The following is a 13,792-nucleotide window of genomic DNA, read 5'->3' on the forward strand; positions in this document are numbered from 1 at the left end:
GCGGCTCCGCGGAGAGCAAAACATGTGCGCGTTCGTATTTTGATACTTCGTGCGTGCGTGAGGCGCATGTTTTGTTGATCCACCAGCTGAAATCTGATTATCCTTTCGACTTCGCGTGTGTGTTGATGTTCAATTTTCTCCTTTTTGCTGTGAAAATTAGTGGATAAATTCCTGCTTTTCCTCAATCTCTTTAGATTTAGTGCTGAACTATATTTAGTGTTGTTAATAATTCCAAATATTCGCAAGATGTCCGATGATGGTAAGACACAATCTGGATGTTTTTGATTCGTATATCTCTTCACGGTGTTTCCTTTGTCTCAGATTGTCCTCCGCTGTGCGAGATGGAAACGGGCGGCGATTCCAACGGAGAGGAGGAAGAAGCCGACGAGTGGGAAGTGGCTGAGGAGCAGAACGACCCGGTTCGGTGCTTGTTCTGCGAGCAAATCTCGCCCACCATGACGACGGCCATCCGTCATGCCAAGGAGCGACACGAGTTTGACCTGGGCGAGGTGCGGCGTAGATTCCACCTGGATGAGTACGCGTACATCAAGATGATCAACTATATCCGGTTGGAGAAGCCGGATCCGTCGGTGTTCAAGAGCGGAACGAGCGTGTTCTGGTCCGACGACAAGTACCTTAAGCCGGTCGAGAACGAAACCTGGCTGATGTTCGATCTGGACGAATTGGACGAGATTCTACTGAATGGGAATGGGAATGCGGGTGGTGGTGGTGGTGGTGCTGCGCGGGAAAATGGAAACAACATCGGTGAGACGATCACGCTCACCACGGATCAGTACCGGAAGCTGCAAGGAATCATCAACGAGTTGACCGCTCAGTTGAGGGAGAAGGAGAACCTGCTGCAGCACGCTTCCAGCGATATCGAGAAGATGAAGGAAAGTTTCCGGAATCTGCTGGAGCAGCAGAGCGAACAAAAGATGATGGCGAGTGGCGGCAAGAAAAAGGCGCCCGAGGAAAAGATTGCACAAATCCGGGAGGAACTGAGGCACTGCGTCAGCACGGTGGCCGTGGAGGACGACCAGGGCTATTTCAATACGTATTCGCACTTTGGGATTCATCACGACATGTTGAGTGTAAGTATTGCTTGGGTTATCTTCGTGAAATTATACTTGGTATTCCTTTGCTTCCTTCCGGGAGTAGTCTTTGAATTCCTTTCGGCATTTCTCTTGATACTTTTGCAAGAACTCCGTCAGGAACGAACCTTTTCTTGTAATTACTCTCGAAATTTGTTGAAAACTCCTAAAATTCCAACCGACGTTATACTTTTAATTTTGTACTGTAATTATTCTCAGAATTAAGCGCAGTTTCGAGTTCAAAAGGAATCGCTCAAGGACTTCTTGAGCGGTTCCTGGCAGAAACTTTCTAAGGTGACTGCCATTTGAATTGGCATTTCTTCGCAACTGCGTACTGCGATGAAAGGAAAACGATTTCTTGGGCGATTCAGGCAAGGAATTTCCCATGCATCAAGATAGGCCGAGGAATTCCTTCTGAACTGCAAACAACCCTTTACACAGGAATGGTCTCAAGGAAAACTTCCCTTTTCTTCACAGGATTACGTGCGAACGGCGAGCTACCGTGACGCCATTCTTGAAAATGGAGAGATCTTCAAGGGCAAAACTGTGATGGACTTGGGTTGTGGCACTGCGATTCTGTCCATGTTTGCAGCGAAAGCCGGAGCAAAAGAGGTGATATCCGTGGACCAGTCGGATATCATCTATCAGGCGATGGATATTGTGCGGCGGAACAACATCGAGAACATTAAGTTTGTCAAGGGTAGGTTGGAGGACTGTGAATTGCCGGTGGAAAAGGTGGACATCATCGTGTCGGAGTGGATGGGTTACTTCCTATTGTTCGAAGGAATGATGGACAGCGTGATCTACGCTAGGAAACAGTATCTGAAGGAGGGGGGCTTTATTCTGCCCAATAGGTGTAACATTAGTTTAGCGGGGTACGGAGATATTGAACGACACGATGAGTTCATTGGGTTCTGGAAGAATGTCTATGGTTTCGACATGTCCTGCATGAAGAAGGAAGTATTGAGGGAGGCTACGGTTGAAGTTTGTAAACCAGAACATGTAATTACCAATGCCAACATTATAGCTAATTTCGACCTGATGGAGGTAGACGTTGATTGTCCAAACTTCAGCTATAGTTTTGAACTTACCGTTAAGAAGACCTGCAAACTGACCGCATTGGTTGGATACTTCGACACGTTCTTTGAACTACCGCAGCATGTGGAGTTTTCAACTTCGCCCTACACGAAACCAACGCACTGGAAGCAGACTATCTTCTATGTTGAGGAACCGATTCCGGTGCAGGAGGGCCAAGTGATTGAAGGTAAGTTCGTTTGTAGACGCGATCCCAAGGACGCCCGATCTCTGTTCATAACGATCGAGTACCTTGGACAGGTTCTCAAGTATACCCTCAACTAGCAGATTGGAATCCTTATTCTGATTAACTGAACTCTAGAGCAAGATTGTACGAAGCGACAACAACAGAAGAAGACCAATAATCAACAACAGCTTTAAACGTGAAGAAAATAGGAGCTTGATAATACAAATAAGTAAAGATTTCAACACTTTGATAGAACGAAGAACAAACACACGACGAACGGTGGTTGTGAAACGACAAAATAATACACAGAAAACAAGGCAAATCAATCCTATCTAGACTGCCTCGTTGGAAACAGTTTTCCCAAACCTACTTCATAGACTACCTATGCTTTAATTTTCGAAAAACCTAGCTAGTTTGATAAAAGTTATCTCTTTCATGAATCCACATCTAGAAAACTATAAACTCAGAAATCAACTCACTGGAGACAATCAGTTTCTCTGACACTAGGCCCAGCTACCATGCAACAACCATTCTTCCAAGTTTTAAGAACTCCTATCGTAATACCTAATAATGGCACTTTAAAACATGAAGGTTTCCCATTTATTCACTCTGTACCCACAACAAAAACTTATATCGTTAGGCAGAAATTTTGTAGAACAGAGAAGCGTAGTCAAAAGAAGCAAACAGGAACAAGCTTTAATTTTATAACGACACCGGAAATGTTAATTTTTGTACTCAGACAGTTTTCGATCCTTTCGAGACGACCTAAACAAGGCGGCGGAACAAAAAGCTGGATCGGATATTTTTGATAAAAAGAGACAAAGAGCGTTTCACACACAAGTTGCGAATCAGCACACGAAACGAAATATACCTACAACAACTATTGATACATACATAATATAATCGAGACAGGAATTGTCACACTCTTCCAAGGTAAATTTATAGTAGAATGTAGAGTGTTGTTGCATTGCAATTGCATAAAACAGTTTAATATAATACGATATGAATACATTTGATCGTCTTACACACAGTTTTGTCCATTTACAATAACTATTATAAAATAAATGTTAAACTTTAAAAAGCATTAACTTAAACGCGTTCGACTAAACAGCATTACATACTACATATCGAGAACAATTCAGTCGGAATTAATCCTAGGAGCTGAAATAACAGTAGGAATTGCAGCACAAGATTTGAAAATGCATCTGAATGTTTCAAAGTTTAAACACATAAATCGAGAGAACGATCCATGCTACCATATTGGCCAAGACTACTAGTTTTCATTTTCATCCAGCACCCACAAACAGACGTTTAATACCCAGGACAGACATACAAGTGTGATCTCACAAATCGCTTGACCCCCTTTCATGAGTGCTCTTAGGTCCTCTTCAACCGCAAACAGCCATTTTGTGCGCGACCTGCCGCTGCCACGCACGGAGGCGCTATCCCGAATTTTGTCTACGTCTGCAAAGTACGGGACATAGTCCTCTCTAATCCGTGGTTCTGATGATCCTCCCCATGTTAGTGACTCCGGATTGTACGAGAGACTAGGTGAATCCATCTGCTGCTTGATCCTTGGTATTTATGTAATTGATCGCCACTGATCCGCTGTCTATAGCATCATGAACAAAATGATAGCGTATGTCCACGTGCTTTGTTCTTGGGTAGTAGCTTCCATTTTCGGCTATGGAGATGACAGATTGATTGTCACATAAAATCTTGATTTACGTTTCTCCGAAGATTTGCTTCAACATATTTCGCCACCAGAGCGCCTCTTGGATTGTCCGTGATAACACCAGCTATTCTGCCTCACACGATGACAATGCTACTGATGGCTGCCTCTTGACGTTCCATGAAATTTGATCGTCGAGAGTCCACATCTTCTCCCCAATCTGCGTCGGTATAGCCAATGATTTCTCCGCTGCCTCGCTTGTTAAATAGAAGCTGGTTTTTGATCATCCCTTTCAAATAGCGGAAAATACTTTTGACAGCCTCCCAATGCTCCCGGCCTTGATTGCTGGTAAATTGGCTAACTACATTGACCGCAATGTAGTTAGCCAATTTACAGCAGACACCCGACAGCTAATTTATATGATACCTACCTTCTTCATTTCTTCGGTTCCATCCCTTGATTTCGTAATCATGGATTTGTCCAAACGCTCGCTTGATTCGAATGGTGTTGATACAGGATGACAATCCGCCAGGTTGAATCTGTCCAGCACGTCTTCAATATACCTTCGTTGGTCGATTGATAATTCTCCTCGTTCTTTGTTCCTGATGATTTGGAGTCCTATAGGCAATACATTGCTTGACCTAAATCCTTCATCCGGAATCCGTTGCACAGAAATGCCTTCAATCGTTTCCTCATTTTGGCATCGTTGGTAAATATTAGGAATTCGTTGATTGTTCTAGTCCGAACTCGTAACGTCTTATCAAGCTGCTGATTCCAAATCCTACTTGATTGCTTAAGGCCGTAAAGCGACCTCTGGAGCCGGCATACCTTCGTCGGATATGTTACAAATCCCTCCGACTACTGCATGTGGATTACTTAACCTTCAAGCTTCCGTTGGAAAAATGATGTGACGGCATCTATTTCAATGATCAATCTCCAAATCGAATTTCACTGCCAGTGCCATTAAGCATCTCAAAGTCGAGTACCGTACGACCGGTGCGTAAACTTCGTCATAATCGATGCCTGGTCTCTGCGAACATCCTTTGACCACTAATCGTGCCTTGTAACAGTCTTCTTCGTTCGGTCCGCGCTTTATTTTGAAATCCCATTTATTTTTATGGCTTTGGTTCCGACGGGCAAGTCTTCCAACCTCCGCCTGCATCGTCTCAAGCCACAGTTGTCGATCCGGACTGCTCAACGCCTCTTCGTAGCTAACTGGATCGCCCATCGTCTCAATGTCGCTCATTGTGAATCCGCCATTCGTTACGCTTGCTTTTGTCTGTGGGTTTTGGGATACACATTAGCCAGTATACGTACTAGAAGTACACTCAGGCAAATAAACCTAAGATTATCATAAGGCCTAACTTATGAAATGGCCTTTACAATTCATAACGGCTAGAGCGATTTTCATAAGGTCGGTCTAAGAGACGAACCAGCCAAGGGCTGAAAGTCTCTCAAATAAAGATAAATCAATCAAGGTCGGTCTATGACGCACACTCAGGCAAATATACCTAAGATTATCATAAGGTCTAATTTATGAAATGGCCTTTAAACAATTCATAACGGCTAGAACGATTTTCATAAGGTCGGTCTATGACGCAAAATCGACTCACAGTTTGGCTTTTATACACATTTAGCAACACGATATTCTCGAGCGTCGATAGACGCGTGGGTTGGGCACGAGCTCAGTGATCTCGACGTTCATGGATCGATTCCAGTCAGCATCATTTTGTGATTTTTCTGCTCTTTTCATAAGTTTATCTTATGTTATTAGGTTATAATAAGCATGTTCAATTTTCATAAGGTATTCTTGTGGCATCCATACTTCACAGTTATGGCTAAATTTCATAAGGTATTTTGATGAATTTCGGTAGTTTACTTCGCTGAGTGCAGAATCGACTCACAGTTTGGCTTTTATACACATTTAGCAACACGATAAATAACGCGAAGACAACCAATAAAAAAATGTTCGAGTTTATTCGGCGTGTTTTGTTTGCCATCCGGTTCCCCGTCTTCACGGCCATTCATCTGTTAAGGGCTGTTTGCAGTTCAGAAGGAATTTCTCAGCCTATCTTGATGCATGGGAAATTCCTTGCCTGAATCGCCCAAGAAACCGCTTTTTCTTCGATCGCAGTTCGCAGTTGCGAATAAATGACAATTCAAATGGCAGTCTCTGTTGAAAGTTTCTGCCAGGAATCGCTCAGGAAGTTTCTTGAACTATTCCTTTCGAACACGAAACTGGGCTTTACAGGGAAATTGATTTCGGCAAGTTTGTAGCTTGTACAGAAGAGAACATCCACGTAGGCTTCCGTACTGTCGTAATTCTCCAATCGCATCGACGTCAACTGCTGCAACAAGTCAATCCTTCAATAAATTCCATCATCTTGAAATGCAGACTTCAACTTGTTCCAGGCTTCTTGCGCGTCCTTCGCATTCATGACCACCAGGCTGTAATAGTTCGCCTTTTCGAGACTTAAACAATTTGCTGATAATGCCCGCATCTGGATATTATCTTCATCGACGACTGCACACTGAAGTTTGTTTGTTATAGGGTAAATAATAAATCTTTTCATTCAGTTTCCAACGTTCAAACCGAACAGACATTTTTTACTTCTACGATACTTCTCAGATTCTGAAAGGATCAGCTCTCGCCTAAAATTGATTACAAAACAGACACTATACTATATTATCACCAATCATTGAACTTTGTTCTCAAGCTAGCTCCCAGCAGATGCTCCAGAGAAATTGCAGAAACCGCATAATAGGGTCAGGTAACCGATGTTGGAACATTTTCAGCAGTTACAGGACTAATTCTACACATAAAAACTAACAGCTCTAATCTAAACTGTGTCGCTAACTAGTTTAGTCTCGTACTATGCATGTAATATACTATAGCATTATTTCAGCATTGAAAAGTTGTACACTAAATGCATTGTTAGCACCTACTGGGCAATGTTACATCGCTTTCAATTTGAATAAATCGTTCGTTCGGAAATGAAATAAATACAAATCTTTTAAGCTAGAAGCTTTTACTGGTTTAGCAGTTTTTTTTTATTATTATCGATGATAATCCTTGCAACACGATTACACGCAAATAGTAGAATCAGACAGTAGAGAATTACAGAAGGGACCGCTCCTATTGTTGACTAAAATTTTGCGAGAACAGTCCCGTCGAGGCGAGATCGTAGTTCTGCATGATGTACGGCACTGGGACGTAGCCGTGTGGATTACCGGCCAAGTTGTTCAGCCCCAGCGCTGCGGAAGGATGCGGATGAGGTCTTCCTCCGGTGGTGGTGCTTTCGCTACCCGGCGACGTCGGTGCCGAACTAACGGTCAACGTGGGCGGCGAAGTGACAACGCTTGTTGCCGGCGGAGGTTCGCTGATCAGCGGTTGTTGAGCGACGGCGGTACTGCTGGTCGACGAGGGCTTGGTCTTCTTGCGTGACTTGACTGGCTTGACCGCTTTGGGGATACCGTCGGCGGTCGCTGCACCCGGACTTTTACGTACGGCTTTGGGACCGTTGTTTTCCACTCGGTTCGGATTATTGACGCTGATGCTGGCGAACCGTTCCGGTTGGGTCGTGCCATCGTCGAAGTGACCCGTTATCCGCTGGTGAGCTTTGAGGGCCGTTCCCTGAATGAATCGTTCGTTACAAACTCCGCAGACGTAAGGCTTTTCGCCTGTGTGGCGTCGAATGTGCAGGGTCAGATCGTTCGATTGGGTAAAAGAGCGGTCACAGTAAGTGCAGGCATATGGTCTGGAAAAGAGCGTTTCTCATAGTTAAAAAAATTGTTACTTTTTATAATTTCTTTCGTTACCTCGTTCCGGTATGAATTCGCATGTGACGAACAAGCTTGTTCGATCGCGAGAATCCCTTTCCGCAGATGGTGCACAAGCAAGGCTTCTCGCCGGTATGTGTTCTCCGATGGCACTGCAAATCCGATGAACGTGGGAAGCCCTACGAAAATAATTAAGTATTTTTTCATTCTGACTGATGTACCATCGCGTAATCAATAAGTGGCCGGATCATAACGTCCGGGCCACAATGTCCTGGTCCATATGGCGCGTTTTATGCGAAATAACGTCCGAAAGTTCGGATGCGTCATAAAAACCTAGGAGGACTTTTCGAAGTATCTGTATTTATTTTTGGATGTTTAAGCCATAACAAAAATGCATTTTGAAAAGCTGGGACATTGTGGCCTCGGAAATTATGAAACTGCGTCAGAGCTTGAACTTCACACTTCACTAAACTGACACTCTAAAGAATTTTCACGTCCGATTTACGTGAAATATCACGTAGCTCATCCTTGTTCTCAAAATCTCAAAAGTTACGTGATGCCAGTAACTGTCACTCGAAAACCACGTCGTGTGCACCACCCTGTTTGGTTAAATCCACCTTATTTTCACGTAAATCGTTTCAATGCGTTTGTGTTGGTGTACTTTCGACTTGGAAGTTTCCGCGAAACGAAAGTTACGTGAATTTTCAGGTGTGAAAAAACAGTTCAATATGGCGTCGAGAAGAAAGAACTGCATGCTGAGTTTCTGTGCAAGTTGCTGCAAGTATTGAGGAAATTTAATAGTTATTATAAGCAGTTGTGTATTAATTTTTCTATTTTCAATCATTTCAGGAGCTGGAATAGGTGTCTGACGGTATCGGAGGTCCAGTTCAACAAGTGTTTGAAACGGCTGGACCTTGGGCTGGACTTCGAAAATTCTGCGTTAGAACCCCGAGATTTGTTTTGTGTTATCTAATCACAGACGATTAGAAACTAATGTAGATGTATTACTTTGTATGTAGGTGTACATTTATTAATTACTCCAAAATAAAAAAAAAAATAATAAGATTTTGCTTTGTTACATATTGGTACCAGCTTTTAGCGTATTTGAGGAGGCAAGAGTTTTTAAATCCCTACAAAATGAAACGACATATTTATTAACCGGGAGGCTTTTGCTTTCAATGCTTTTTCCTCGGCTTTTTAATTTCATTTTGGAAGGATTTAAAATCTCTTGCCTCTTCAAATATGTTGCAGGTTCGTGCAGCTGCTTTATTTTCATTCAAAAACATGAATAAATTACGTGAAGTTCGTGTAGAACTAATCATGATTTCACGTAAAATTTACCTAAGATTCCAGTAGCTCTCACCCATATTTCACGTAAACGATGCATAAAATTCATGTCAAATTTACCTGAATCATCACGTCGATTACCAAATCCCAAATGAGTTCAGCAGCTACCTGAAATTCCGGCGAAGGCTACGTGAAAAATATGGTGGACGAAAACTACCTATCTTTTCACGTAAATCGGACGTGAAAATTTTTCAGAGTGTGATCTTTTTATTACAACAATAATTACAACATACGCAGATGTTCATACAAAATTGTCAACTTTGAGATGCTACAACTATGGTTGCCCGGATCGGGCAAGGTTCGGCTAACTGGAATACCGATCCAATAGAAACCGGAGGAAGCCTCTAATTTGGGAAATCACCGATAAAAAAAAATACTACTAAGAAATAGAGTCCACAGAGTTTACTTCATCGTGGAGGGTATCGCGCCACTTGGGCGGTGGCTTCTATATTCGTCTGTTTTCCCCTATAACTCAGTCGATTTTGAACCAATTGACTTGAAATGTTGTACACGGGTAGATACTATACCTATCTCACCACATTCCAAAAGTTGTGTCAATTTTTTCAAATTTGACTGAGTTATAGTGGAAAACAGACGAATATAGAAGCCACCGCCCAAGTAGCGCGATTCCCGATATGAATAGAAAAAAATCGAGTGTTAGTGTATCCTTCCAGAAAATCGGCTACAACGATTTTTCCAGAAATACTGTCAGCATTTCTTTCTGGAATTTATTTGGAAATACCTCTTGAAATGCATCCCAGGGACTTTTACAAGATTCCTTCGTTTTTTTTTTCATGCCATCCCAACTAACATTTATTGTGAATGTAAACGTCAACAAAGCGTCCTCAATACGGCTTGATGCTGAGTTACTGTGTTGTACATATAGATGGAAGCTTCTATGCAAGCCCTATACCAATGAATCTGGCGAACTTAATCAGCATGTATATGCTGTGCGAGAAGCTTCTATGCCACCTAGTCATAGCTCTTTTCTCGGCTCCTATGTAACCACTAACTGAATAACATCTTGAGAAGGCGCTTTTTCAGCCTTTTCGCAGTTGTTAAATAATAGTTTTACGGCATCCCCAAATTAAACGATTAAATATAATTAGGTTATGTATACCGTGACGCAATACATGTGGAACTGGAATTATCACTTTTAAAATTGAATAATTAAAGTACTTGCCGCTACTTGGAATCGAACTTCCGATCTCCGTATCCACTGGTCCCGATGATGTCCTCGCTGCCACACTGCTATATATAAATAACATAGAAAATAGCCCGTTTTGTTTTACTCCAGACAAGGCTTCATAATTGTGCCACAAGAAACCTTACCCAACTTCATCTTGCTGCAAAAGCTTGTGAAACGTCAAACGCAATAATGTTTACATTGAACAAGCTGTGTGGTTGCGCCAACAGATTCTTCTTCACAGCTTCTAGCTCAAAGAGTGTTCTTTAAACGGCTACGAAGCGCTGCTGTTTTGTGTTTTGGCAACATTACAAAACGTACTGTATAAAAGCAGCTGTTGTAGTGGCTGAGACTCTTACTCGATTTGAACATCTTCCGGCAAATCTTCCGGCATTGAATTAAAGTGCAATAAAAGCAACCCAAATAATTTCACTGCACAGACATGGATAGCTGTAAAGAATTTGTGTAGTAGCTATATAGACCGCTTGAAGTTTGTTTTGACAATAATGTTTATATCCGACAATTGTCTTAAGCCGTGTTGGTAAACCAATAGTTTCTTTATTACAGCTTCTAGCCGTAATGAAATCGCATAACGGCCTTTAAAGCGCTGCTGGTTTGGGGATTTGTCAGTATAACGAATTGTACTGTATAGTAGCAGCTGTTTTGTTAGTGGGGACTCCTATTCGATGTGTTCAAGTTTTCACATCTTCCGGGAAATCTCCCGGAGTTGGAATAGAGTGGAGTAAAGGCAGCCCCAGTGACAAGCAATGGATTTCTGAAAACCGAGTTTGGTAGCTGTATGGTGCTTGTTTTGCAGTCGTGTATTAGCTTATGATTTATATTTGACTAGCTTTCCTTTTATTCAGCCTTGACTGCTTTTACGCGATGGTTACACAACAGAAAGCAAATGACTGAAGCTTATAGCGCTGAAAATGTTAGTTGGGATTTGCCTTGGTATTCCTTTTTAAACTTCTTCCGAAGATTATTTCGAATTCCTGCCAGCACTTTTTCAAGATTCAAATCTTTCTTTCCAGGATTCTTCTTTGAGAATCTTCCAGGAATTCCAATAAATTTCTTCTGGAATTTTTACGGGGATCATGCTGATTGTCTCTAGAGGTTTTCCCACTATTTATCCCGTTGGGTTTCTATACCAGGATTTATCCCAAGATCTCCACAAGAGTTTCTCTCAGGATATACCGCATATGTTGTCGCGGAATTTCTATTAAAGTTCTATTAGTGTTCCTCTTGAAGGTGTTATTCCTGGGATTTCAACTACAGCTCCCGCGAAAGCTTTAAGGAGTTTTTTTTACTTATTTTCAGCAAGAATGCCTTCCGGGATTTCTTCCAAAAGTTTCTCCTGTGATTTTTTCAACAAACATTCCGATTGCTTTCTTCTAGAGTTTCTTCTTGGATTTCTACAGAAGATTCAGCTGGTGCTGGTATATTTCCCAAAGGTTCTCGCAGGATTTCTTTTGAGATTCCTCTCGAAGTTTCTCCCGGGACTTCTCTCAGAAGATTCCTCCCGGTGTTGATCCTGTGACGTCTCTCAGAGTTTTTCAGAATTTATCCTGAACTTTCTCCTAAGATTTTTGGAGCATTCTGTGATTTCTGTAGAAGCTGCTGCTGGTACTTCTCATGGAATTCGTCCGGTGATTTTTTTTTCGGATATTTTTCAAGGCTTTTCCTTATAGTGGATTATCTAATTTCTTGCAGCGATCTACCTGAGATTATTTTCCTACAGATTTTCTCGGGAGCCAGTTTTCTTCTAGAGTGGTTACTTCATTACATAACAATCTTAAATACTTTCCACTTACAGAATTCATAAAAAGGAACATCGTAACGGTCAGGATGAAGGTACCTTCCGCTAAAGAGATCTCAGTGGTCAACTTCCCACACTTCCCGAGCGACTTGGATGAAATCCCTCTTCCATAGACAACTGCGCTCGTAGCCTACAGCCATTAACACAACATTCACTTCGTCATAGGGTGCAATGCAAATGCACATCACAGCGTATGGGGAAGTACCAATATAAACACCAGAGGTTGTTACAGGTCCTTTCTGCCAAGAACATTGATACCTATGTGTAATGTTGGTGACAATTTGTCAGGAACTTGGATTCTATGTAGTCGGTCTATTTCTGATAAAATAGAAAAAAAAAAAACTCGCTTGTTTCTGAAGGAATATAGATTTCAGACAATAAATACATTCTGCCCATTACCTATTCGGTGGCTTAGTTGGTTAAAGCGCCGGTCTAGTGAATACGGAGTCGAGGGTTCGAATCCCACCAGAACGCGATTTTTTCACAATGTCATCTCTCAATTTGCCAATCAATGAACATTCTGTGTCTTCTAATTTTTAAGTTTTTTTTTTCAGTACGTCAAGTTGTACCAGCAAATTGGTACATGCCTTAAAGGATAACATTAGATATGTGCATTATCCTAGAAACCTATAACCTTACCTTATCGCAAATGTCGCACTTGTACGGTCGCTCTCCCGTGTGCCGCCGCAAATGCACAATCAGATTGGACGAGTTGGAAAACGCCCGGCCACAGTACACACACAGCTGGTTCTGCTTTTCGGTCGGATCTTCGTCGGCTTTCTTCTTGTGGATTTTCATGTGCGACCGGAGGTTGTCCTTCCGGTTGAACTTCTTATGGCACTGAGTACATTCGAACTTTTTCTCCGACGGAATGTGGATCTTGATGTGCCGCTCGAGGTGTTCCAGCCGCTGGAAACCCTTGCAGCACACCTGGCAGACGTACTTCTTCTCCTCCTCGCCGCTGCCCGGTTCGGCCTTGATCCACAGTGGCCGGGCCGGTTTGTGCTTCACTTTGGCATGCTTGTTCAAACTGGTCTGCCACATGAACTTCTCGTTACAGAACGTGCACAGAAACTTCTTGTGCTGATTCTGGCATTGCTGTTTCACGTGACGCAGTAGAAGTTCGGTGCTAGGAAATCCACGGGAACAATGCCTGCAAGCAAACAGTTCTTCCGGGTTGTGGTGCTCCGTAGCGTGATTCATAATGAGCTTTATTCTACTAAAACTCTGATTGCAAAGACCACAAACGTGCTCTCGGCGAATGATTCCTTCGATGCATTGTTCCGACTCTTCCGGTTCTGAATCCGAATCACTCAGTTCCAATTCCTCACCGTCGGGATCCACGATTTGATGGAACCGAAGCACGTCCCACTTGCACACCTGTTGCACCAGGTAGTCCAGATAGTTCTCCTGTACGTAACCGTCCTCAAATAGATATGGCTTAGTGTGGATATTGATGTCGGCGAAAGATTTCGGATCCGCGTGGGTGCGAAGGTGGTTCCGCAGCTCGGCTATCCGATCAAACGTGGTGTCACAAATCCGACAGATAGCTTCCATTTTCCCTCGTTCGGCCACCATTTCGGCCGTTAGAGATAGCCCTAAGTCCGCCAGTTCACGCTCGGTCTTTTCGTATTTT

General features: G+C 42.6%; 2 protein-coding genes across 4 annotated transcripts in view; one reads left to right on the forward strand and one right to left on the reverse strand.

Moving 5' to 3' along the window:
- On the forward strand, positions 1 to 7,064 carry LOC109410459 (uncharacterized). Of its 2 annotated transcripts, XR_009998697.1 has the most exons (4): positions 1 to 259; positions 322 to 1,091; positions 1,569 to 5,502; positions 5,610 to 7,064. XR_009998697.1 is itself a non-coding variant. In XM_062856443.1 (3 exons), exons 1-3 carry the CDS (start codon positions 247 to 249, stop codon positions 2,448 to 2,450), a joined length of 1,665 nt encoding a protein of 554 aa, XP_062712427.1. In that variant the 5' UTR covers positions 1 to 246; the 3' UTR covers positions 2,451 to 7,064. The 2 variants fall into 2 exon arrangements, 1 of the variants encoding a protein (XP_062712427.1); XM_062856443.1 differs by having other exon boundaries at positions 1,569 to 7,064.
- Positions 7,037 to 13,792, reverse strand: part of LOC109401493 (zinc finger protein 271-like) — a 25,289-nt gene continuing 18,533 nt past the window's right edge. For both annotated transcript variants that reach the window (XM_062856442.1, XM_062856441.1), the window contains 3 exons: positions 12,796 to 13,792; positions 7,844 to 7,983; positions 7,037 to 7,782 (listed from right to left, as the gene is read on the reverse strand). In XM_062856442.1, coding sequence (XP_062712426.1) covers positions 7,161 to 7,782; positions 7,844 to 7,983; positions 12,796 to 13,792 — 1,759 coding nt within the window. In that variant the 3' untranslated portion in view covers positions 7,037 to 7,160. The remainder of the gene's footprint in view (positions 7,783 to 7,843; positions 7,984 to 12,795) is intronic.

This window comes from Aedes albopictus, chromosome 3 (genome assembly GCF_035046485.1).
Source record: "Aedes albopictus strain Foshan chromosome 3, AalbF5, whole genome shotgun sequence".
In the NCBI taxonomy this organism is placed as follows: domain Eukaryota; kingdom Metazoa; phylum Arthropoda; class Insecta; order Diptera; family Culicidae; genus Aedes; species Aedes albopictus.